The sequence below is a fragment of the Aulonocara stuartgranti genome, assembly GCF_965226115.1.
Source record: "Aulonocara stuartgranti genome assembly, chromosome: 13".
Taxonomy (NCBI): Eukaryota; Metazoa; Chordata; class Actinopteri; order Cichliformes; family Cichlidae; genus Aulonocara; species Aulonocara stuartgranti.
This window is the reverse complement of record NC_138949.1, coordinates 18,495,360-18,520,662: the sequence shown is the minus strand read 5'-3', so window position 1 is coordinate 18,520,662 and position 25,303 is coordinate 18,495,360. Positions and strand designations below refer to the sequence as shown.

Genomic DNA, 25,303 nt, shown 5'->3' with positions numbered 1-25,303 from the left:
TGATTACCTTTATTTTCCAACACAGCCTGAAGACTCTCAGCCTACTTTCTTGTCACCTCTTTAAGCAGCCTTCATGAATAGTTGCCTAGAATTCTTGTAGCACATTTAAAGCTCTTCGTGTTTGTGTGTGTTTTTCCTGTTAGGCTATGCTTTTACTGTGTGTGTTTGGGATCATTGTCATGCTGACACGTGGTATTGCACAGTGGATCAAAATCTGATGGTATTTCTCTGTTTTGACAGGTTTTCTGACACCACTGGGTGAAATTTAGCTACAAACCATTACAGGGGACCCACTGTGTTTAACAGACGGCTGTAGACGCTCACTGCTGTACCTCGTTCCTGACCTCTTCCCTACATATTGATGATGATTTCAAACAAAAAGTTGGATTCATCAGTCCATAAGACCTTTTGCCACTTTCTTGTATAATTTGGCACATCTCAGCCTTTTCCCAGTGTTTGGGTTGTTCAAGATTTTTGCACAGTACTTTATGTGGGGAATGTAGAAAACAAATATTGGATATTTTCCTCCAAAATGTAGTAGAGAATAAATGTTATGTAGTATAAAAGAGACTACAGCACAGACACACACACATGTACAGTACAAGTACCTGAAATTCCTATTTATTGAAATGACTGTACAGGGTGCACATAGCCACCTACCTGACAGGAAAGACAAGACACGGGGCTTAAAGCATTCCAAGCTTGTCTAATCTAATAATCCTACCAGCCATTCATTGGAAAATTCTCATAAATTCAAATCTGTGCACAACTCCAAACATTTACTGTTTGAGTTGATCTTTAATACGTGTCAAACAGAGCAGTAGCTGGCAAGGACTATAGAAGGGAGACCGTCGACAAAACAAATAATGTGACAAGAAGACCAACCCTGTGTTTCATAATATTTGTTGTAACACAGCAAGGTGGTGCCCTGAAGGAGTGGCAGAGACAGTCTGATTTAAAAGGGAGGTAGTCCTCCGGATGGAGGAAGACTAAACTACCAACAGCAGTGCAAACGTCTGCTCCAAGGACTTGAAGTTAGGATTTTTTTGGGGGGTTTTCTGTTCTAGTACTGATTGTATATACTGCTGACTGCATGAGGCTTCTATAAACCCCCCAAAGAGGCTTGACATTGAGTATTTTTAAGACAGCTGGACCTCTGGAATCCGTCTCTTTGCTGCTTGTCGTCATCATCATCCAGACATGGGGTTGTGGATTATTTTCCCCATCTGTCTTTCCCTGGTGTCCTTCATTGGAACGTGGAGTGTGTAAGTTTACTACAGATTCACTGTTTGTTTTTTGACATTTACACTGTCATAAAGCTGTGGGAACGTTTTTAAACATGTCATTTTTACTCAGTCATAACAATGTTCTTTCTATGTGAAACTAGTAAACAGAGTTTATTCATATCTGAATGTTTTTCCCGATAACGTCACACCACGTACTTGATAGTCAAGTTTAGTACATGAACTGCGTTTTCCTGGCACTTTCAGAAATCAGTGGGATTTCTGCAATGCTGATAACATTTGGCCATGAAGAGGAAGTAAAGAAAATGGCATCATATTATTTCCGCTGCTTTTCACAATCTTTTATTGTACTGTTTTATCTGCACATCGTCTGTGGAAACAGTCGTCGACGTCAGAGCAGCTTCTAAATGTAAAGGCACGTCAGAACTCACCTGCTTTGGAGTTTGAAAATATGTGAGCCGGCTTGTTCTGTTTGCAGGGTGTGAACTGTGTCTGTCACTAAGTTCAAAAAAGAAAATCTTGTTGAACAAACGACTTTAACGACTGAGTCACACCAAACTGAAAACGTGCTTGGCGTTGATGCTCACATGCTGTGACACTTCCTTGGAAGCATTTCTGGTTTGATGTTTGCAGATTCTTAACAGTTTTTCTTTTGTTTTATATTTCCAGATACGGGCTAGCCTTCTCCAACAATCATGTGTGCGCCCTCACTGACTGGTGACTTTTTAAATCATCCTCATTTTGTTTTAAATATGACCCAGTGTTTATTTAATAATGCAGCCTCTAAAATGGAATTAACTTGTTCGCAGGGGTAACGGCAACTACTGCAGGGCTAATCATACTGATGCTGGATGCTGCTGGGTTCCTACAATAAGGTAAAAGAAGACTAAATGCACCCGTTCATTTTTCTTCTTCCTTGGAATGAAATCTTGAGACAGAATGAAACAAACTAAATATGTTATTTCAGCTCAAGTGGAACATATCCGCCAGAAAATTCACTTTTTACAGCCACAATCAACGCCGGATCCTTCATGTGTGAGTTTACCTGTTAAATGCCTAAACCATTATACACACATATACATGTATGAGGGATGTGTGTCACACCAACTGCGATCTCTTCTTTAGTTTTCCTGTTCTGCATATTCCACCATGCCCATATAATGGAGAGGCACTCAAGTCAGTCCATGCTGAGTAAATTTGCACTGGTCTTCGGTGTGATTGCAGCCATGGGGGCATTCGCAGCCGGAAACTGCAACGTAAGTGCCGAACGTCATACTGCAGCGGTGTTTCTGCAGGGTTACATTGTTTCAGATCTAAATGAGAATTTCTATTTGCGCTTGTGCTAAAACAGCAAATAAAGGCAGGTATCTTGTAGCTTTAGGCCATCTATAATGAGAGCCCAAGCACACTAAAGTGCCATTTATGCTTGGGTTATAGTGTTTTTTAGTGTGTTAAAGGGCAAATATGACACTCTGCTACGTGATCTGTAGTGTTATACTGCACTTACATGTAGTGACAAAACGATTCTAGAAAAATCAGTTAGTGAAGCAGGAATGAAAGGAAACCAGTTATAATTTAAACAAAGAGTTTAAGGACATCCAAATACTTGGAAAGTGTTTCAAATCATAAACCTGTTCGGCGACATCGTATTTTTCACTGCACACTGCCTGATAGTACTCACTCACATGCAGTGTTGGTCAAGTTACTTGAAAAAAGTAATCAGTAACTAATTACTGATTACTTCTGCAAATAAGTAATCCTGTTACTTAACTGATTACTTATTTTCAAAAGTAATTAATTACTTAGTTACTTAGTTACTTTTAAAAAACACGATTTACAACCTGAAGAGGTGATAAAGTGATAGATCTTTCAGCCCAATTCTACTTTTTCTACATAATCCATCATACAAAATGTAATCAAATGGAAAAGTCTCTTTTTTTAACTTGTTTTATCAGTTTTAATCTTTTAACCGTTTACCCTGGTGCAGGTGTGCCGCGGTCAGTTGAAGAATCCGCGAGTTTCTCTGTGAATTTCCCATTAAGTCGTTGCGCAGTCGGTGCTTGCTTGGAAGTTTAGCGGTGTTTTTCGCTGTAAAAAGAAGTTTTCTTACCACGCACAATGGACGCTAATGTTTTTGTCACTTTTTATGGAATCAAACTCAAAGTAAGGTCAGTACTTCCACGCTTTAAACGCTGCACGCTCATACTCTCTCCCACAATCGATATGTGATCCATTGTTGATCTGCACACAGCTGTTGTCACCAACACAGCTGTTGTGAGACATTCTCGCAAAAAATCACGGGTTTAGTAACGCAGTAACGCAGCGTTCCTATGGGAAAGTAACTGTAATCTAATTACCGTTTTTGCAATAGTAATCCCTTACTTTACTCGTTACTTGAAAAAAGTAATCAGATTACAGTAACGCGTTAACGCGTTACTGCCCATCTCTGCTCACATGCCAACACCTTTCGCAATCTTAGTCTTGATTTAAACAGCCTGCTATTATTCGCTGGATTTGATGGTGAATGTCCTCCACAGCCGTTTCACGTGTCACTCCTCCACTACCTCGGGGCTGCCATCAGTTTCATGTGCGCGTGCTTCTACACGGCCATTCTCACCGTGCTGACAGGGAAGTGCGCCCTCTCTGGATATGAAAAGGTTCTCTACCCACTGCGAATCATCTCCACTGTGATTCAAGTAATTGTGACCGTCATCTGTATCCTTTCACAAATCATGGAGCCAACTTTATTTTTTATTTTTATTGTTGTTGTTTCTTAAGCCATACCCATCGACCTTGTGGCTGGTTAAGCACGCAGGTTAATAGTAAACTTTTGATGGGTTAATTTGGTGTTCCTTTAAACAAGGGATTTCAGCAGCTAGCTCTAGAACTAATGCATGAGTTATAACACACTGGGACATATTTGGATCCGGTCAGCTCCTGTGTTTACCAAGTGGGACCGGCCACAGAAGTCCACATGACAGAAGCAGATACACATTAATGACCTTTTTTAGTGAATTATTAACCATAGCTTTCCTTTCCTTTTCCTTCTAGCTTTACATTTGTCCTCAACCTTGTAGATCTATGGGATCAGATGCACAGCAATGAAACATTAGACACCTCATTTAGCATTTAGCAGAGATTCGGTGATTGAGGTGGCTGTAGAGCAGGTCATCAACTGATTGGAAGGTTAGTGGTTCGATCCCTGGCTGCTCTAGCCTGCATGTCAATTACCCTTGGGCAAGATACTAAGCAAAAGCTGCCCTCTGATGCATCCATGGGAGTATGAATGTGTGTGAATGTTAGCTACAAGGCATTTAAGCATAGGAAAAAGGTGTTTGTGTGAATGGGTGAATGAGGCATGTTGCATGAAGCTCTTTGAGTACAGAAGAGCACTATTTAACATCAGGAATACAGAATCTATTGACTGTGCAGAGTAGCAGAGTTTTTCTTTCCTCACTTTTATAACTTACTTTTATGGGTTTCTTGTATATTTTTACGTATGGTTAGTTGCTGATATCAGTCTGCAGTGATTGGGGAAGTTATTCTTTCTTTTTTTATGTGACAACATTCATGAGGTTTACAATAAAACGGATTGCTGTGCTGTGTGTGTGTATGAGAACAATAGCCAAAGACGAATGGTTACTGAATGTAACTTCAGTTCTATGAGTAAAGGTCAAACGTGTCTCATTGGTTGCAAAGGGTGGCTAGATTGTTGAGCAGATTTGTTGTGGTTGCCATGACTATGTGCTAACTCTGCCCCTGATGTATGCACACAGTAGTCAGGTGTGGGAGAACTCCAGGAAGAGCTGGCCCATGCAGCTGATTCATGCTCATCCAATAAGAGTGTATTTAATCCCAAATTAGCCCACATTAATGATAGAAACACAGTTTCGCCTCATATAGCTATGTTCTTTTGTCAAAGAAATGTGTAAGCTCTATGTCCTCCATAGTTTTAACCATCAGTAGACCAGTGAAACACCCTTAACCCAGAACCTTCAGATACTGTCTTGTTCGCTCAGAGCGAGTACTTCTACATCCATCTGTCTGCTGTCTTTGAGTGGATGCTGAGTATGAACCTGGAGCTGTTTGAGCTCAGCTACGCCGTGGAATTTTTCTTCTTCTCGTCCTATATGCTCTCGAATCTGTTGAACAAACAAGATGAGGTAAAGCCTTTGATTATGACGATGTCCTGATATAAGGCTGCCAGGATCCAGCTGATCAATGCAGAAAGTGAGGATGCTGCAAGAAGGACATCTGTTACTACAGTGGCTGGATCGTGGCTGAAGGACCAATAGTGTTTTGTTTTTTCCTTTTCTTGGATGGATTGGATTGGATGGTCTTCTTTACTAATTTTTTTCCATATTTATTGAACCAAACGAACAAACATACCAGCTGGATTGTATCTCACGCAGATGCCCCATCTACAGAACAGCTTATTTTTGTTGTGCAATCATTTTTGTAATGAAAAATTTGTGAAAAAACAAAACAAAACAAAAAAAAAACCGCTCACAGATCAAGTTTTGTGTTAGGTAACAGCTCTTCCATAACCCTTTGGGATGTATTACTTTCACACAAGGAAGTCATGCCACTGTGCTGATAAACATATCTGCGTTTGGAGCTAAAAGGGTGGAGGACTTTTATTTACACCCTTTTAAACAATAAAAGTCTCCATGACGCTATAAGATCCTGTTTGACTGGATGATTAACTTGAACGACAGTAAAAAATAATAGGCGTCATCAGCCGCAGCTGGTCTAGCGATAGACCAATGGACATTACAAGCAATCTTGGCTACATACACTTAAGGTGATGTTGTCAGTACCCTTTCCATTCCAGAGATTTTCACTGTGGTCTGTGTGCTTTAGAGGAAAAGCCGGAGTAGTGATTTATAAATTGTAAAGTTATAAAGGAAAGAATAGTTTCATGCCTCTGTGTCCCACATTAATACAGTATTTTGAACCAGTTTGTTTGCTTCACATTTATGCATCTGTGGCTTCTATTGTTTTATTCCACTCTTGATCAGTTGCCAGCACATAGTTGGAAAATGTTGACCCAGACACTGATGAGCATCGAAACATTTACAGGTGTATAGTTGAATCGTCACTTTTCAAAGTTTATAAAGTAGCTAAAAGGTATTTTGAAAATTTTCTGACCAGACATGTTAACAATGCTGAGAGGTATTCTGACATTTTTCTATTCAAATTAAAAATAAAAAACTTAAAAATGTGCATTTTTCTAAACTTTCATTAGAATGTAAAAGTTAAATATACTTCCATCTCTTTTGAAAAGCTGAAATGTGTTTTTATGGCTTCGTGCACTTTTTCCCCCCCTCTTCCAGATTCTGTCATTTTAGCTGCTCTTCAGTTTGGGTGTATCTGTAGATTCTGCTCGCAAAAAAGAAAGCCAACAACTTGAATCCAGCTGTGACAAAAACACAGCATTACTTCATACATTTCTCCTCTGTGTGAAACTGAAAAATAACTTCCTCAGAATATACTGCTGCTACATTTTTTTTGTGGTAGTTTCCATCATTTTCAACAAATCTGCAAAGCTTGTGAGTTTTTGGTCACTTTTAATTTTTCCTCATGAGTATGACATTAGCCCAAGCTGCTTCTCACTATAGCACTTACTAAAAAGTCAGATTTTTGTTCCCAGGAGTTGGTAAATACCACAAATGGTAGTCAAAACGGAATTTTAAAAATCAGCTTAGTGTTTAAGAAAGCAAGTTTGCCAACTTTAAAAACCTCAAAACAAAACAACACGCTTCTGGTTTTAATGCAAAGCACTTAAACTTTACTTGAAAGAAGGTAATATACATCCTGGAATTACAGATAATAAAGATACATTATGAGCAAAATCATTTCACAATGAATATCATCTTTCTTTTGCAACAACCAAGAGAGGAGTGCGACATTATCTACAGTTTTTGTTAGGAAGAAAACAGTGAAAAGCACACCTAATTCTGTCGGCATCTTTACTGTATGGTACACTGTAAAAAATGTCATCTATATGCAGTAGTCCACATTATTAACCTTAATAACAAAAAAAGAAAAAAAAAAAGAACAATTTGAAAAAACACGAGCTTCATGGTTGTCTTTCAACTAAGTAACTGCAATGCATACATTATAAATAAATGTAAAGGGAAGAGAAAAAAAGTTGAGGGGAAAAAACAAAGCAAAACCTACAAGCAATATCCCATAATTCCAGCATGGCTGAAACAACAAGTGGCCTTAATCCAAACCCTACACTTTGGAGTGTGACCACAGCTTTTACAAACCTTTAAGATACTGTAGATTATTTAAGCTGGTGCGTCTGAAAGCCCGGCTCATGCTCAACACTTGTGGATAAATCAAGTTAAAATTGCCCTTAAAATTTGTTCTGTATGAGGACAAGTTGCCTGCCTTCTTTTTCCTGTGAGGTGAGAAACACTTTTTGTAAAGAGTGAGAACTCAGCATGAGAGAAACACAAGGCCCTATAGTTAAGTCTTTCTTTTTTAATTAAACAACTCAAGCCATTAAGTATTGGAAAAAAAAGCTTGTTCTCAGCTAAGCTAGGAGAGGTCACTGATATTAATCACAGAAGTCTTCAACTCTAAAAGTAAATCATCGTGTGTTCTCTTACTCGTCGTACAACATCTCAAGCCCGATACCCTTCCTCCCCGTTTTTTCTTTTTCTTTAAACAACCGCTCCGCTGGCATCTTGAATTGGGAGAAGCTCCAGCTGTACACGCTATGAACACCTCTCTTAGCAATAAAAGGAAAGGACACTACAGTAGTTGACAACTCAAAAATTAATGTGATGATGCAGATCGGCAATTGTTTAAATCTACAGCAAATTGAAATGAGGAGCTTTTTCAAACGGAGTACATGTTCTTGGTGGTGGAGCCGCTCTTACTGGACGTGTCGTCGTGCGACTGGTAGCCAATCATGGCTTTCATGGGGAGGTTGAGACGCTCTTTGTAAAGTTGCCTGTGAAGAGATGAGATGGAAGCAGTGTGAAGACTCAAGCAAGCTCAGTGTTGCCATCTAGTGGTCCACTGTAGCTCCTACTTGCGTATTATGAGTAATGTGACTTTAAAGGCTCACCCTATCGTCATGATGGCGTCCCTGTTTTGGCAGTTGCTCGTCCAGATGGATATTTTGTCACCTTTAGGTCTGACGTTGACCACAGCTCCGCAGACGTCTTCACTTGCCTCATCAAATGACTCACCGACTAAACACAACAGCTGCAAAAAGCACAAAAAAAGTCAAACTATACATATATACATTTATATTTAAATCACAACCATCAGGGGAAACATCCAATGGATACGACTCTACTGAGTGGTTTCAGAAAACAGCCGTCTTACCGTTTCCATCCAGTAGCGATCGAGGTCATTGTGCCTCTGTTGTTTGTTGAGAGTCATCAGCCATCGACCCCCCAGCTTGTTCCTGTCGTCCTCCCACATGGGCTTGATCCCATCCTGACGCACAATATGAAGCAGCTATTAAACCCTATCCATGTCTTTAGACTCTGCTGCAACTGAGATTAAGGGAAAATGTGTAAACATTTAACATAAAAAAAAAAGAGCCTTACCTTGAATAAGCAGTAATCGCAGCCAAAGCCGAGTTTACTTGGCTGCTGTATGTGGTTGTATAATCTGGTAGAAAGATGAAAAAGTAGATTCCCAACATGAGTGTGTCGAATTGTAGAATTTCAGAAGCTTTTATCAGAACAATGGTCATTAAACAACAATCAGTAAAGTGAAACATGCTGATCCTGATTGACATTACCATTAAGGGACATGTTGTGCACATTAATAATAAACCATCAATAACTCAGACTGACTTCAGCAGAGAAAACTTACGCCCAAAAATCTTCCACTGTGTCAAATTTAGAAATGAGACGCAAGTTCTCTGTCCAGCTTTTGCTCTTGTCATTTTTGAAATACCACAGGGCCCATCTAAAAAACAAACAAACAATAAAATAAAAATGCATCATTCATAGAATTCAGTATTCATAGACCAAGAGGTAAAGAGCGTAATTACACTGACTGTTTGAAAATCTCTCAAAACCATGTCGGAAAATGCAGATTGCTGAACATGCATAAACTGAAAATAAAAGAAAGTGCATGACTTTGCCCCAAATTGTGATTGAGCAAACCTCGTGAGTGTGAGGGGAAAACTCCCTGCTTGTTGACTTCTCCATCTTTGTGGGGATCAGAAATCAGAATTGTCATCACTTACAAATGTATCAACCTGGACATATTTCCAGTCTGTCGCAGAGCCAACACAGTACGAGCTTTTCCGATGTCAGAAGGTAAGTGGGGTAATGCCTGGGTAATACTTGGATGGGAGACAGCCGATGGGAATACCAGGTGCTGAGAGCCCAAATCCGGCCATACCAGCCTGAGTAAGTCTGTCTCTCTCTTGTTTTTCTACAGTTACATTTTTGTATTTTAGCCTGTTTTGTGTCAGAAATTAAGTGATTTCTCTGTAGAAAGACATTGGGCAGCATGGTACGTGATTTTGAAACCACTATACAGCGCTGCAGTCCACACACCTTGTGCTTTCCTTTAGTGACTTTGGACCTTTTTTCACTTTGCCAATCTTTGCTAATAGTAAAGTGCAGGGTTCTTGGAAAACACTATTTAGGGTTCCTACTTAACAGCAGCTGGGCTCAGTATAGGGTATTTGGTACTTTACATTTTCTTTTTTTTAAATAAAACCATTATTGTTAGCAATCAATTCTTCAGTACAAGCATATTCAATGTTTTGTATCTCTTTTAATTTAATAACAGCTCAATGCTGTACCATCACTGTTAAAATCAAAAACAAGGACTCAAAGTCTATTTTATGTTACAACTGCGTGAAACGTTTACCCTAACAGCAGACGTACACGCTGTTTCACAGAAGAACACAACAGCTAGTAACAAAAGCATGAATGTCAATGCAAAAAACAAGAGAAAGCCAGCCATCAACCGCACTACAAATGCACTCTTTGTTTACAGTGGCTGCTGTAATTCTTTTATGCATTACCAAGGGGCAGTGGGTGGGAGGCTAGCAGGCAGGGTTCAGGGCAGTGAGAGGACATCAGCTGAACCGTTTGCCCCCCCTCCACTTACAACTGTAACAAACCCACCCATGTGCCATAGACACAAATGAAGCAAATGGACCGAACAGAGCTAAAAGAGAGGATGAAAGTATATTTGTTTAATGCGAACATCACACTGCACATACTGACACCAGACTGCTCACAGCCGTGATTCTTCTGGTGAACCCAGAACAGTCACAAGCCAAGACTACATGCCTAGTAATGGCATATAAACAAATATGCCAGACAGCAAGTCAAGCCAGCTCTGTTCTTCACATGTACTTTAAAATCTCACGAGAGATAAAATGATCATTTCAGGCCAATGCAGCCAAATGAAACAGCAAATCTGAAGAGGACTGATTAATTTACTACTGTGACATCACCCTCTGACACAGACAGTAATATGTGATTTGTTCAGCTGTGAACTAATCAGCGTGCTCCAGTCCCCACAGTTTTCTGAATGTGTGTAAAGTAAATAAGAATGAGCCGCAGCAGAGCTAGAGAAACACTGTCATCTGAATTTTTAATAGTTCAGCTGCCAAACACAGACGAGTTGTTGTGTTTCTGACTTTAAAAAAAACACGGTCGTGATTTTAAAAATAAAAAGAGTCCATGGGCAGACAGGCATAAACTATCCACTTCACTTTCAGCTCCAGTAAACTGTATACTAAACAATTTTCCAAAGCAGAAGCTGAATGCGTTCTTCCTACTTCCCAGCAGCTGCTGGTTTCGCTTAATGACGGTGCCATATGAAAATGGTGCTGCATGACTTTGAAACTTGAAAGTGATCATCTTATGTAACAGCTGAGTAACGGATCTGCGCAGTCTGTTCAAATCCATCTCTGGACTCACCTTCAGACCGCAGCAAGATCCAAACTCTTTCCAAAAGCAAGAGAAAACCTTCATAAGCAATTATTATATTTAAATCTATGAAAGCAGATATTAAAGGGAATCTCTTAAGGATGGTAATAAAGTATCAGGGAATAATTCAATTAGATGGCACAGATATAAAACACCAAGTATGATGCACTGTTATCAGTAAAACTATCCATCATTATTCCACCTTGAACAGATGTCAAAGGGGATTTGTCTGCTAATTATTCATTTAGTATTAATTAGTGACTCTGCGTGATTCACTGTTAAAACTAATCTGTATTTACTTACACTGAACCTCTGTGCAACCCTCACATTATTCATTTAAAAAAACAAAAAAAACCAAGTTATTTTAGCCCCTCTCAATTTAGCAGCAGTAAATATTTATGACAGACAAAAGCAAAAATCTGCAAGTATAATGAGACATGCTGTAGATTTAAAAAAAAAAAAAAAAAAAAAGGGGGATAAGAACTTGTCTTCCTTTACCTAAAAACTCCGACCTCACTCTGAGAGCGCCAACCACTGATGCTAAAACTGACATAACAAAGCAGCTCAATCATTTATTAAGAAACCAATCACACCTTCGGCCGGTGAGACAGTTAAAACACATCTGTGATGAATATTTAACCACAAATTCCAAATAACTCAACAGTCCTCTACTTCCTTACAGTGAAGCCAGAGAGAAGTGACAACACCTAGCCCTCAAAATGAGAAGTCTGCAATCAAAACTGTCAAAATGGAAAACAAACCCCCCACGTCAATATGTTTAAATAAAACCAGCGTGAAAGCAGCAGAGATGGACAGCCTTGACCTCTGAGGCTGAGCTGAACAAGCAGAATGACCTAGAAGTGACTTGCCAAGAGAACCATCCAGCATTTCCAAACCGACTGTACAATGCTCCTGAATAGCTCGTCGCCACTGCAGAACTATGATAACATTTCTAAAAGGACAATAGAAAAAACAACAACAACTGCAATTCTAACACAGAGGAAAAAACAAAACACATGACTCCTCAATCTGCTCTTCTGATTTTAAACCTTAAAATAAGAAAACAAACAGAAAGTGCAAATATGAACCTGATGAAAATAAACTGAACATTTATCCTTACTATGATGCTCAAGCTGTAACTGCTTGAAAACACGTTTGCTGTGCACTCATCCATAATTTTCCCAAGTGACTAGATGGGTAATTTGAATATCCTGTTTACGCTGTCAAAATAAGTGCTGTGGTGAGTTTCTAATTTCACTTTCATCCAAGAGACCAGAGGGACAAAAAGAAAAATCAATCAGCACATGACTGTAAGTATGTTTGTGATGCCAAAGACCAAAAGTCAAAGTACAGCTCCCATCCTAAAACTAGATGAAGATGAAATGCCAGTTTCAACTCAATGTAAAATAACACTTTTCACACAGTGATAAATACACAACTAACCTTATTCCTAAAGGAAAACTTCTTCACTGATTTCATAATGAAACAGCTGTTTTGTCTCTATAGAGAAAGGTTATTGATCCTAAGCGATTAAGTACATTTAGCCCCACCATCTCTGTATGTTTTCAATGAGCTCAGTTTCTGTATTTGTGTGTAAATAATGATGAAAAAAAGAAGTCCCTCTTCCCTCTGAAAACGGTCACAAAGGTGATATTTGAAAGGGTGTTAAAAAATCAGTAGGCGTGAAATGTTCAATGGTGTTGACACCTTTCTGGATGGGGTGAAATTTGGCACCCTGGTAAGCCTGAAGAGATTCTATTATAATCCAAATCAACCCCAACGAGTTTCGTCTGTGCCTCAAACTATTTAATTAACATGACAAAACCAACCTTAAAAATTGTTTCAGATGAGAGTCCAGTCCCGGGCCCTATTTCAGGAAGCCGGTTTAGTGCAAAGTCTGACTAAGTATACCCTGAGTTAACGAAAACTCTGGGTTTTCGGTTTCACAAAGCGAGTTCAGCTGAAGCCTGAGTGAGTCACTATGACGACACACTCCGTGAAGCTAACCTGCCCCCTAGCAGGTTTACTACAACTAACCCTGACTGTCCCCGCCTCTTTGTCGGAAACCTGACAGTAGGAAGTGTCAGATATGGCGTGTCCCTTCCTTGAAGAGCCAGTAGATCTTGAAGCCCAAATACTCCGCAGAGCTCTCCGCCGGGAGAGAGTGATCAGAGCGCGTATGGACATTTTATCATTACCTGATGATTTCCTGTGCGAACGTTACCGTTTCTCAGCACAATCAATAAGTTATTAGGATAACATCCTCAGGCCATATATTACGCATGTGACACATCGCGGACATGCGCTCAGTCCATTACATATTCTTTGTACCGCACTCCGTTTCTTTGCAAACGGGAGCTTTCTGTACAATATTGGTGACGCTGAGCACGTTTCCAAGGCTACCGTCTGTCGGGCAGTCAGGAATGTTACAGTTGCACTGAAACGTCTCGTGTACTCGTTTGTGGTGTTCCCCGGTCATAGACCCACAAGATTTATCAAAGAGGGATGCCACAAAATTGCAGGTAGCAGGATGACCAAAACTTAATTTATGATGTGGTGATGCTTGGACTACTACATAAATTTTACATTTATTTTCAGGGTTCCCAGGCGTGATTGGCTGTACAGATGGCACTCACATTCCAATCATTGCTCCTTCAGTAAATGAAGGAGACTATGTGAACAGGAAGTCTTTCCACAGCATTAATGTGCAGGTACATAGTTCCCTGTAGCATTTCAAACTAACAAATTATTTCATTATAGTAATGGATGCTAATTTGTGTTCTCTGCACTGTGAAGATCATATGTGATGCTGCCAACATTATCACAAATGTGGAAGCCAAGTGGCCAGGCTCTGTCCATGACTCACAAATATTCCGTGAATGTACACTGCGCACAAAATTTGGACATGGTGAGTTGAAAATACTTTAAAATATATAAAGACCAATTGCTTCAGGGACATTTGAACTGAAGTGTATCCTTCTGTCTTAGGAGAGTTCACTGGCTACTTGCTTGGTGATAGGGGGTATCCATGTTTACCCTATTTGCTTACCCCTTACCCTGACCCTGAACCGGGCCCACAGCAGCGATATAATCTGGCTAATTGCAGGACAAGAGCCAGAATTGAAATGACTATCGGAATGCTTAAGGCCCGGTTCCAGTGCCTGCAAAGACTCAGGGTCACCCCAGAAAGGGCATGTGACATTATTGTGGCATGTGTGATTCTTCACAACATTGCCACAATTAGAGGAGAACACTGTCCTTCTGAACCAAACATCAGCAGTGATCCAAACCATGAACATCCTGACCCTCCCACGGACATACAAGATGGAAGCGCAGTCAGAGACACCATATGTCACAATCATTTCTTTTGACCCATCACCTCAACATGTTGAAAGAAGAATAAACAGATTTTCTGTTCAACTGGCTTTATTGGTCGCCTGTATTTCCTGTACACAAAGTATTAAAAGATGTAAACCTCATAAAGTGTCTCTGTTGCTTCCTCCTCTGTAACAGCTGTCAATGTTTCTTCATTATTTTCCTGCAGTAAAGAAATAAACAACATTGCTGTTCTACTGTAACCTCATATAATCTGTGGAGTATTACTCACAACTGCATGTTGGTCTGGCTCAACAGGAGGCTGCACCAGATGCAGTACACCATCACCATCAACTGATAGAATATGAGGTTTATACAGGTCACTTATAACTTACAAGGGACCAAATGGCAATTAACAAACATACCAATCACCTTACACTTCATTGTCATTATGCTCTCAAAGACAACCAAGACTGAGGGAAGGCAAAATCAGTAGGAAAATAACTTCACTACAAAATAATCCATTATGGTAAAGAGTTTATCAAATGAATGAGCAGCACTGCAAAGGTGACTGTGAAGAAAGGATGTATGCACATCATGTATTATTTTGAATTTACCCCCTATGTAGGCACTTGTGTCTTGCGGGGTTATTGACTCAGAGGATGTCCCCACAGAGATGCCTTCAGCCACAGGGCGCCCACTGTTTTGGCTGAGGGCCAACTGCTCAGCCTCTGTGAGTGGTGGTGGTGGAGGACCCCCACCTGTTTTTCGGGCCTCCGCTTTTTTTCTGTTGGCTATAACGGGTCACATTTGAGCATACAGAGTAAGCAAATATGTACTTGTAATGTGCTCAGATAATTTCAATAAGTGCTTACAGAAAGAAAATTAATGTAGCCTCTAACTGCAATCGATTTACATCGGACAAACAGACCAAGCACTATGGCTCATAATACAATTACACCTTACCTGTTTGGACTATATTTTTATATTTCATTTTTACTTGCTGCCAGGAACGTTTGGGGCCTGTTGGGTTGCACCTGCGCTCACATCACATCACAACATAAAATGTATAAAATAACAAATAAAATAACATATAATAAAATAACGTGTTAAATGGGTGGAAATCCCTAGATCAATGTTTAAATTAACACTCACGCATTGACTCTGTCGGCTATGTTTTGCCATGCATGCTCCCTTTCTTTTGCAGCTGAGGCTGTGTTACCTTTTTTTCTGCAAAATTTGCATGTTATCGGCATATGCTGCCATCAGAATTTCGGCCTCAAGCGCTGTAAAATACATTGACCGCGCCTTCTTTCCCTCCGTCTCCATGGTGACTCGCTTACTCTGTGCTCCGCTTATCAGGGCTTTATGTATCCTCGTGCGCGCGCTTCACTTGGGGTTAAAGCAACTCCGCGTTGATTGAACTAATTGTTATCAGCCTTTCTGAAACGGAATATTCCGAGTTGGACAGTTCGGGGTTACTCAACCCTGAGTATCGTTTTTCACTCTGAGTTTTCTAAACCGGCTTCCTGAAATAGGGCCCCGGTCTCTGAATCAACGAGACGGGTGTGTTTGATCTCACCACCACACCCACCTCTTAAGGCACAGATTGGCTTTTCTAAATGAAACCTCCCCTGTATCTAATTTTAGAAATGCTTACACCAGCCATTTCTGATTGTTTGGCCAGAGGATTTGCTGGTTGTTGCAAGAAGACTGCAGAGTATGGAAGCACAAGCAGCTTTCATCCAAATCAAACTCAGAACCTGGTTTGACTCTCACCTGTTTTGCAAAGGGTGTTTGATATACTGCTCAGGATTCGCAACAACCTGACCGTCAGTCTGTTGATCTTCAGTTTCAGTTGTTTTCTGAGGAGACATGCACACAAACACATCACAAAGTCAACCACACAAGTCCACTGATCACAAATGGCAAAGAAATTTGGGGTAGTTGGGTCAGATTTATATCATAATATTGCTAAAGTCCTGCCTTTACTTCAAAGTCAAAGTTAGTTCAATATCACAAATTTCAACAAAGTTAACGATAAAAACTTAATGGAATGGTCATTGCCATATACAGTTAAGGGCTTTTGTCGGGGGTAATCACACACTTAATTTCATAGTGTGTACAGTATCATAACATCACAAAGCACTGCAAGCTTTTTGTCATCATCATCATCATTATTATTACTACTAATCAGAATCAGAATCAGAATACTTTATTGATCCCTGGGGTAACAAAAAATAATTTCCCCCAGGGATCAATAAAGTATTCTGATTCTGATTCTGATTACTACTACTACTACTACTACTGAGTTTCTAACAGAAGCTAATACATACTTTTACAATTTAGGGAATAATTCCAACCTTTCAAAAAAAGAAAAATAAGACAGTAAAAACATAAATTACTTAGACTGATTCACAAACTCCCAGCATAATCTAAAACATACCAATTTAATCCCTAAATCGGGGCTACTTAAAGCCCCTAATAAGAATAGTGTAACTATGTAGTCCAATGTGTGTGTGTGTGTGTGTGTGTGTATATATATATATATATATATATATATATATATATATATATATATATATATATATATAAAAATAACAAAAAGCTTACATGATCTATAAAATGCAATATTATTACAGTATAGCTTGCATTTAAAGTGATCTACAGAAACGTAACAAAGGTATGACCTTAAGCCCCTCTGTTTTAGGGGGCCTTAATGGGGCCTTGTCCCATTATCCAGTTCACAGCTGGGCTCTGCCTTATACTCTTGCATTTTTATAAAGATTCACTTAGCAACATCAGAGTCCACCTCAACTACATTTTTAAGGATTAGACGCAGGAGCTGATGGAAAACAGTCAGCAGGGGGTATATACAAAGAAAATCAATAAGCTAACTTTACAGATAACAGTTACTAGCATTAGTTTTAGCAGATGAGCTAGGCTAGCTGCAGGCTAGATATACACGTGTCCAGACTTTCTAAAAATGCACCAATAATATATCACCACGGGTGTTTAAAGGTAATGGCATTTCATTAAAATTGTCGTAAGATATCGACTGTAATACCCGACTAGATTAAAACAATGCGTTGACTGGAGTTTGAATGAACGACGTGCAGTCAGTCACTCCCTCCCTGCCCAACAAAGTCAGGCAGTGCCTCATACATCCCCACTGCTGAGCATGCTAGCGCTAATCCACGCCAACATCTGTCAACTCAAACGCGTTAATTTGGCCTAAACGCCAGTTCGGTTTCACAGAAGCAAAGTTATGCGATGTATGTAGTAGGTGAATTGGAGATTTATCCGGTCTTCACGTGCATATTAGTCGATTTTTTGTGCTATCTCTTGTCTCTCTTACCGGCTCCGATGTCGCCATCTTGACTGTAGAAGTGATCTGCCCGTTCGGCGCTCCTGCGTCACTCCAACAGCTCGCTCTGCTACGGAAGCCGCCTCAGTCCTGTTCGAGCTGAATGACCTGAATCCGGGGAGTCGTCCCAGGAGAAAGGGCACAGGGGTTACACCCACTACCACTGAGTGGCTGCTTCTGAGGACAATAATTTAGATAAACCAATGTGAATAAACCTCCAACTAATAGTATTCATGCAGGTATATTCAAAACGGTTAAAAATATCTATCTCTGCTTTGAGTATTTTATTTTGTGGTGATTTAAAAATTGTAATACCATCTACAATAGTTTCCAGAGTTGATTTCAGGTTAATTTTTATTGCTTAAAATATTTAGTTTGTATTAATGTTACTACTAGTGTAGTACTTGATATGAAAAAAATTTCTCATGTGAATGCCTAAACCAGCTTAAGATTAAAACCATTTAACCTTTAGGAAGCCAAAGTCCTAATAAATATATGGCTTCCCATGATTATTGTACTGGTACATTTGGCCAAATTGAAATGGACTAAAATGAAAGACATTTTGTGTGTTTGTATTCTTTTTAGTAAGTATGTAAGTAAGTTTTAATAAATAAATCCTCTCCCGTAAATTTATTTCCCATACATAACCATAAAGTGGTGTCTAATAGAATAAGACAACATTAAAGCAAATAGGTTTCAGGGATTAAAGATTTGTAAAATTTATCTCGTTCTGTCTTGTGTAATTAAATTACACACATGTTAAGGACACATTTGTGTGTCTGTATTTTTACTTTGGCAAACTACCCTCAGCCTCCCCCCTCCCACGCCTCTACTGAAACTATTATTCATGAGCCCAAAGAGAGGTTAATTTAATTACAGTTAACTGTTCATGCTGACCGGGGGAGTTTTCCCCACTTTCCCAGCTTCCATAGAGGCGAGAATGCAGTGAGAAAAAGACAACGCTCCAGGGGTGTGTACTGATTCACCTTTACTAAAGTTGTGAATTTACAGTTTGAAACTTCAGTTAACTTACTTGTGACTGAAGCGATTTGAAACGATTGTTAACAATTAAACTTGCACTCAATTTTAGTAAGGAAATGTGTGTTCTTTGTTGTAATGATGCGTCTTGGCAATAAATCTTTTATCATTGGACAGCTAGTTTATGTCCACTTAAATGGTGCCATTTATAAAGAAAATGCATTTGTGGGTTGAGCAGAAGAGTTGAGTATGTAGCTGAAGAATCACATTTTCTTTTATATAACATGGATGGCCGGGTGCATGTTCAACACTTACCCGGGGAACACCTCCACCAGGATGCACTTATGGACCGAGTTTATGGAGGCAGTGTGATGGTTTGGGCAATGTACTGCTGAAAAACTTTGGGTCCTGCCATTCATGCGGGTGTTACTTTGACACGTACCACCTACCTAAGCATTGTTGCAGACCATATACACCCTTTCATGGAAAATGCTTTATCCCTGATGGCTGTGGGCATCAACAACAAGTTTGAGGTGTTGACATGGCCTCCAAATTTCCCAGATCTCAATCTAATCAAGCATCTGTGCGATGTGCAGGACAAACGAGTCCGATCCATGGCGACGCCCCTCACAACTTACGGGACTTAAAGGATCTGTTGCAAACATGTTGGTGCTAGATACCACAGCACAACTTCAGGGGTCTAATGGAGTTCATGTTTCGAAGGGTCATGGCTGTTTTGGCAGCAAAAGGGAGATCAAGTGCATGTGTCTGATCGCTGTATATATATGTATATTATATTAATGAAACATGTTACGGTGAAGGGTTTGTTCCTATTACTTCTATATCAATCAAAGTGTGACATGTACTGGAGAGACAGATGTACTCCAGTTGACTTTGGAGTCCTGGAAAAACCATATTTTCTGTATGAATCTATCAGATACAGAAAACATGGAGGACATGACAGCAGTTTGCAGGCATGCATTTATGCACAGCTCTTAAGGTCCCACCACAGCATTTCAGGTAGGTTGAGGTCTGCACTTTGACTGGGCCACTAGAGCATCTGGATTTTTATCTTTTCAGCCAATCTCTTGATCAACCTACAGAAGACACTAAATCATACAAATGTACTGTAAAATGAATAAGAGGGACGCGTTGGATGAAATGCCTGAGCTCACACTAATGTTAAATCATGCACTCATAGTCCCCGACTCCTGACCATGCAGCTGTGGTCACATGCGGTCAGCTGAGTGAACGCATTCACACAATAATGACAACTTACAAAACTTACGGGGATTTAACACTGTGGCCTTTATAAATCATGCTGTTTTTCACACTTGATATGTGACTTTTTAGTTTATGGATTGTCTTTTTGCTTTTTTCCCCTTCTTTGCTACTCCAACTGAGCAGTCAAAATAATTTAAAATAATTAATTTTTCCACACATTTAGTCCTTTCTGGAATCACACACAGGCTCACACTCTGATGGTAGGATCAGAAGCATTCGTCCAATCATAGTTGAGGTTGTGATGAGGCTGCAGCCTATCCTAGCTTTCATAGGACAAAAGGTAGAGCACACCCTCGACAAGTTACCAGTCTGTTGTAGGGCTAACACAGAGAGGCAACCATTCACATTCACACCTGCAATTAAGTTAGGATCATCAATTAAAAGCTGGTAACTCCATACATGCTTTTGAAATGTGGGAGAAAGCTGGAGTTACACAGAGAGTTCTTGCTGTGAGTAAACGGTGCCAACCACCACATTGAAAAGACTGTCCTTATATTTAAAATTATGTTAGTTTCTCCTGTTACTTTTGAGCCTAAACAGTTAATCCAACTTAATTCTTAAACCCCTTAATTAAAGCTAAACAAGTTTGTGCTTTCATCAAATCGTAATGTTTTGATCTAAAATGCACTGTGGCATTATACAGAGACAAAACTCCCCAAATTGTGTCTTTGTCCGAGAGATTAGGGATCTAACTGTCGGTTGTGCTCTGAAGGTTCACTGTTGTGCTGAAATCACATTACACTTAATTTATTCAGGAGAAAATCACTGTCATACATCTACAAGCTAGCTAGAAAATAACGTCATGTTTTTACTTCAGGAGGCAAAGTGTACAAAAACAAGTAATGTTTCATCTTTAGGGGACAAAGTCTGAGTGACTTCATTGGAATACCAGATCAGTGAGTCATACAGCCAGTATAGGAAAATCAGATGGAGAAAAAAAAAGAGGAGATCATAATCGGGTCCAAAATATAAATATGACTTTATTTCACAATCCCGAAAGAGATCAGCCATCCATAAAAGGAATGCGAAATTTATTCTCTTCTCAAGTCTAAACTGGATATACTTTAAGCGACGTACAGTAATTCAGTTTCAAAGTAAGCAAGATCACCCATTGTCTAAACACCGGTAACAATACAGTAAAAACAATATGGTTCACATACATATTTACACATTTTCTACTAAGAATTTTCCCCATTTTTTTTAATGCTGGTGCTCGTTGTTAGTTCTTTGTTGATTAAAGAAATGGACTAAAACCGTCCCCCACAGTAAGTCGAGAGAAACATTTAGAACTGTAATTTCATCACGTGATGTTCAAAAAATATTCTTTCTAAATTGAACTCATTTAAAAAACAGTTTTACATTCATCTTTATTTGTGTGACTTTTGATAACTGCTGCAGAGTTGGGTTTAACTGTGGAAGACATTTGAACTCTATGTGGACATCTGCCCATAGTGCGCTGTTTTATTTGTACTTGACAAATTAAGGTATGTCATGATGTTGCCAGCCGGTAACGACCAGAAGAAATGAACTGAACTGAATCAAATACAGGATCAGTGAGTGCTGAGTTTCAAAAAGCACCGTGCCATCACTGTTATACAGTACATAAGCAGGTTGCGTCAATGCATGTACCTTGACATCTTGTCCTATTAGCACCAAAAGGAAGTCAAAGTGTTTAAAAGACCCAAATGCGTCTACAGGAAATGTTATGCCATCAGTTTTAGTGTGAATATTATGTCTCCATCTCTTGAGTCATTCTTAAAATTAAGAGCTTTGCTTGTATGGGTAACAGAAAAATAACAAGGAAGAAATCCTGATTAATCAGGAGTTGACACCAACCCCCCTTTTTTTAGACCCTGTAAAAAAGCGTTCTGTAAACAAAGTTTTCGCAAAGGTCAAGCACCCGAAATCGTCTTAGGCAGCTGGCTAAGTGGGACCTGGTGTTTGAGTGGTTTCACAACAAAAGACAAGGGAAAAGAAACAGATTGATTATTCAGCAGTGGCTAATGCAGCTTTATGCTCAAACTTAAGAGTATGGACATAAAAGCCGAGCATGATCTGTTGACATATCTGACACTTTGTGGTTTCTGGAAAGAAAAAAAAAAAAGGTCTTCTTAGCACCAATATCATGTACAGTAGGTGTTTTAATTCCTATAATCACTCTTGTTCCCTATAAAAAACTGAATTCCTTTTCCAGAAGCTGAACGTAAGTAAAGTGCAAATGATGATAAGCACTTTACTGATGTAGCATTTCACTATTCCTCGCTAGGTGTTTAGTTTCATTAGATATGTATGTCATCTTCAATCAAATGAGTGAAACGCAATTAAGTGCAGAAATACTGTAAAAAAAGAAAGAAAAAAGGATTAATGCTAAAAATGTCATATATTTCTCTGTCTGTACATACATATTCAGGCCTATGGACTGGGACCCTTTTCAAGTTAGGTTTTTAAAAAAAAAAAAAGTGCTTTTTAATATGCCATACATATCTGTGAATAAAAGACAAACTATCCAGATGTGGATATAACAAATAAACAAACAACAGACCGAGGAAGTACATTTCTTTCATCAACCGCCGACAGAAGTCAGAGGCAGCAGAAAGAAATGTGTAATGCTACATGTGACAATCTGTAGTAAAAATATGCAGAATATTAGTCTTGTTTTCTACATAATGTGATGTAATGAGTTTGCTTAATAAAGATTACAGTGAGAATGGCACCAATGTAAAAAAAAAAAAAAAGCCAATGAGATTCATCTTCTGAAAAGAGAATTACTGGCTGAAATAAAAAGTAAATTTCTACTGTACAACATAAAATCTGAACACATAATGCAGGTCATCGTAGAAATCTTGCAGTAAACAGGCTTACACCAGAAATTAAATATAAATCGTTATGATCAGAATAAATAATCACATCTTTTTTTTCTGTTTGTTCTGTATATAAAACCAGTTTAAAAATGTATTTTAAATGCTTCAAAGCACCATCTCTTTACAATAAAAACCGACACCGAAACTCACAGTTAAAAAGCCGACAACCTTTGGTCTTCTTCATCGCTCTGAAGGAAGAGACGAAGAAGGGCAAAGTGAACAGGTATAAGAAAAGCTCGATGAAAAAAAAAAAGAATAAAAATGAGAGTAGCAGTTTAAAATTGTCTGAGGTAAGGCAGAAGCACAGGGTGTAGGAGTTTTCTGTGTGTGTGTGTGTGTGTGAATGTCAAGGTTTAAAACACGTTGACTAAGACCAGCGATTGTATGGACCCGTCACTTGGGTAAGAGCATACGGGGACGCGGTGATGACCCCGTCCCTTGGGAGAGTCCATGCCTTACGTGTGGGGACATTCATAATCCTCGCCTCCTCTGTCTCCTCACCCTTTTCCTCCTCTCCCTCCACCCCTCCAGCAACTTTACTAAGGCTGCCCTCCAGCCTCAATCTCTCAGCCTCCTCCTCTCTGTCCCGTTCCCGCTTGGCCATTTTGGCATCCCACATAGCCATCCCGTGGCCCGGCTCATTTAGAGACTTATGCTGGTAGAAGACTAGAGAGATGCGGGTGGGGTGGCTGCGATTTGGCTTGAGGACTGGAGTAGTGGCGTGGAGCTCCCGCCGCGCGCACTCGATTAGGATGGAGCCGTGCGACGGGGCCACGGCGAGTCCGCCTATTTCGCTGTCGAGGAAGTTGTGTTCGCTGTCTGACCACACCTCTTCCTGCTTCACTTCATCTGGTTCAAATGGTGGAGTTTGTACAGGGAAGGAGAGAGGAGACATCGGTGGGAGGCCATGACCCCTAGCCTCTGCTATGACATCTCCCACAGACCCATGGAGCCCATTGAGCCGGCTGAAGAGGCCCTCAGACGTTGGACTGGGGGAGAACGGAGAGGGAGGAGGAGCGCTCCCACTGGGAAGAGGTTTGTGCTGAGGAGAAGAGTTTACCTCTCTGGGCTCAGTTTTAAAAGCACCATCATAGTCAGCAGGTGTGTTACGTGGAGGTATACACTCTGTCGGAGCACACTGGTCACCAGATGCTGGAGAATAACCATTCACTGTATCACTCATTGTCTTGTAACTGAGAACTGAGCCATTCTGTCCAAACTGGAGGCCAGGCAGGCCATGGGTGTTGGGTGAGATGACCTCCCTCTGCGGGTTGACTCCTGGACCCACAGTGGGGTAGCTGCTGATCTGGTTATAAGTGCAGGGTTGATTCTTCTCTGGTAGGTACCTTTCCACACTAGCAGGTCTGTAAGAGCTGTTGTATCCAGCTTTTGTTTTGTTGGAAGAAAATTCATATATTTTAATGTGGTTCTATTAAAACAGCTATAAATCTTAAATGACCAGTGGCGTGAATGTACTACCTTTGTTGGGGCTTTCAACTTTCACTTTTCCAGGAGTGAGAGGAGTCACCCCGAGCTTCTTCTCCAGTCGCTCTGCTTGAGCCTTAAGGCGAGCCTCTTGTCTGATCTTACGGGCTGATTTTACCGGCTCTGCCAGCAGACGAACCTGACATGTACCAAAATTGAATTATTTAAAGCATGTTAACACTGCACACTGACCCACAACAAAACAAGATCCTTTTTGGTTCACTCACCTCTCGAGGAAACGAAGACAGAACTTGAAGAGCACCACTTTGGATCTTTGCCATCTGGCCCTCAGCGTGACCAAACTCATCTGTGTCAGAAATCTTGTAAAGTGGCAGCACGTGGAGCTGCTCATCCTCTGGCATGTTACGAACTGCACGGTTGTCTTCCTTGGTTAAAGTGCAAACCTAAAAAACACCAACCCAAAGCCAAAAAGCTAAATTTTCAGCCAAACAGGATCGGTTTAATACTTCCAAACAAAAAGCTGTTGACCTTCAAATTTAGATGCACCATGTAGGAGTAAATTACATGGTATCGCATTCTTAAGCTTGCTTACCACGGTGCTGCCATTATTCATGTTGCTAGTGTCTTTGTGAGCGTGTGCACAGAAATCCACACAAGCTGTAACCCCAGAAAAAGGACGTCCCTCCTTCTTGCCCAGCCGGCATTCACCCCCCGCCGCCTCATATTCCACCTGTGAGACCCGAAAAAACAGGACACTAAGGAAAGATTTCTTAAAACTCTTAAGAGTCCGTAGAATAAACAGGTCCCAGAAGTAGCCTGGAGTGAGACTGTATGGAAATTTAAGGAAAAAGATTAACTGAAAATCACTTCCGCTGA

The 25,303-nt window shown here is 40.0% G+C and overlaps 3 protein-coding genes across 8 annotated transcripts in view; 1 reads left to right on the top strand and 2 right to left on the bottom strand.

The window, feature by feature from the left end:
- The first annotated feature begins 484 nt into the window (after positions 1-484).
- LOC309720219 (transmembrane protein 150A) lies at positions 485-6,468 on the top strand. The gene is made up of 7 exons (XM_082556908.1): positions 485-1,265; positions 1,914-1,961; positions 2,054-2,119; positions 2,212-2,279; positions 2,370-2,500; positions 3,782-3,959; positions 5,244-6,468. The coding sequence occupies exons 1-7, from the start codon at positions 1,201-1,203 to the stop codon at positions 5,435-5,437; spliced, it is 750 nt and encodes a 249-aa protein (XP_082413034.1). The 5' UTR covers positions 485-1,200; the 3' UTR covers positions 5,438-6,468.
- A 538-nt stretch (positions 6,469-7,006) lies between these two features.
- eif4e1c (eukaryotic translation initiation factor 4E family member 1c) lies at positions 7,007-17,959 on the bottom strand. 2 transcript variants are annotated; one of them, XM_082556909.1, is made up of 7 exons: positions 17,850-17,959; positions 16,271-16,356; positions 9,090-9,185; positions 8,819-8,882; positions 8,592-8,705; positions 8,329-8,468; positions 7,007-8,211 (listed from the first exon to the last, which is right to left on the bottom strand). In XM_082556909.1, exons 1-7 carry the CDS (start codon positions 17,865-17,867, stop codon positions 8,097-8,099), a joined length of 633 nt encoding a protein of 210 aa, XP_082413035.1. In that variant the 5' UTR covers positions 17,868-17,959; the 3' UTR covers positions 7,007-8,096. The 2 variants fall into 2 exon arrangements, with proteins under 2 accessions (XP_082413035.1, XP_082413036.1); XM_082556910.1 differs by lacking the exon at positions 9,090-9,185.
- Positions 17,960-21,075: 3,116 nt separating this feature from the next.
- tet1 (tet methylcytosine dioxygenase 1) overlaps positions 21,076-25,303 on the bottom strand; it is a 48,711-nt gene continuing 44,483 nt past the window's right edge. For all 5 annotated transcript variants that reach the window (XM_082556491.1, XM_082556490.1, XM_082556492.1 and 2 more), the window contains exons 9-12: positions 25,020-25,157; positions 24,694-24,870; positions 24,461-24,605; positions 21,076-24,367 (exon numbers count right to left, since the gene is read on the bottom strand). In XM_082556491.1, the coding sequence (XP_082412617.1) occupies positions 23,349-24,367; positions 24,461-24,605; positions 24,694-24,870; positions 25,020-25,157 (1,479 nt within the window). In that variant the 3' untranslated portion in view covers positions 21,076-23,348. The remainder of the gene's footprint in view (positions 24,368-24,460; positions 24,606-24,693; positions 24,871-25,019; positions 25,158-25,303) is intronic.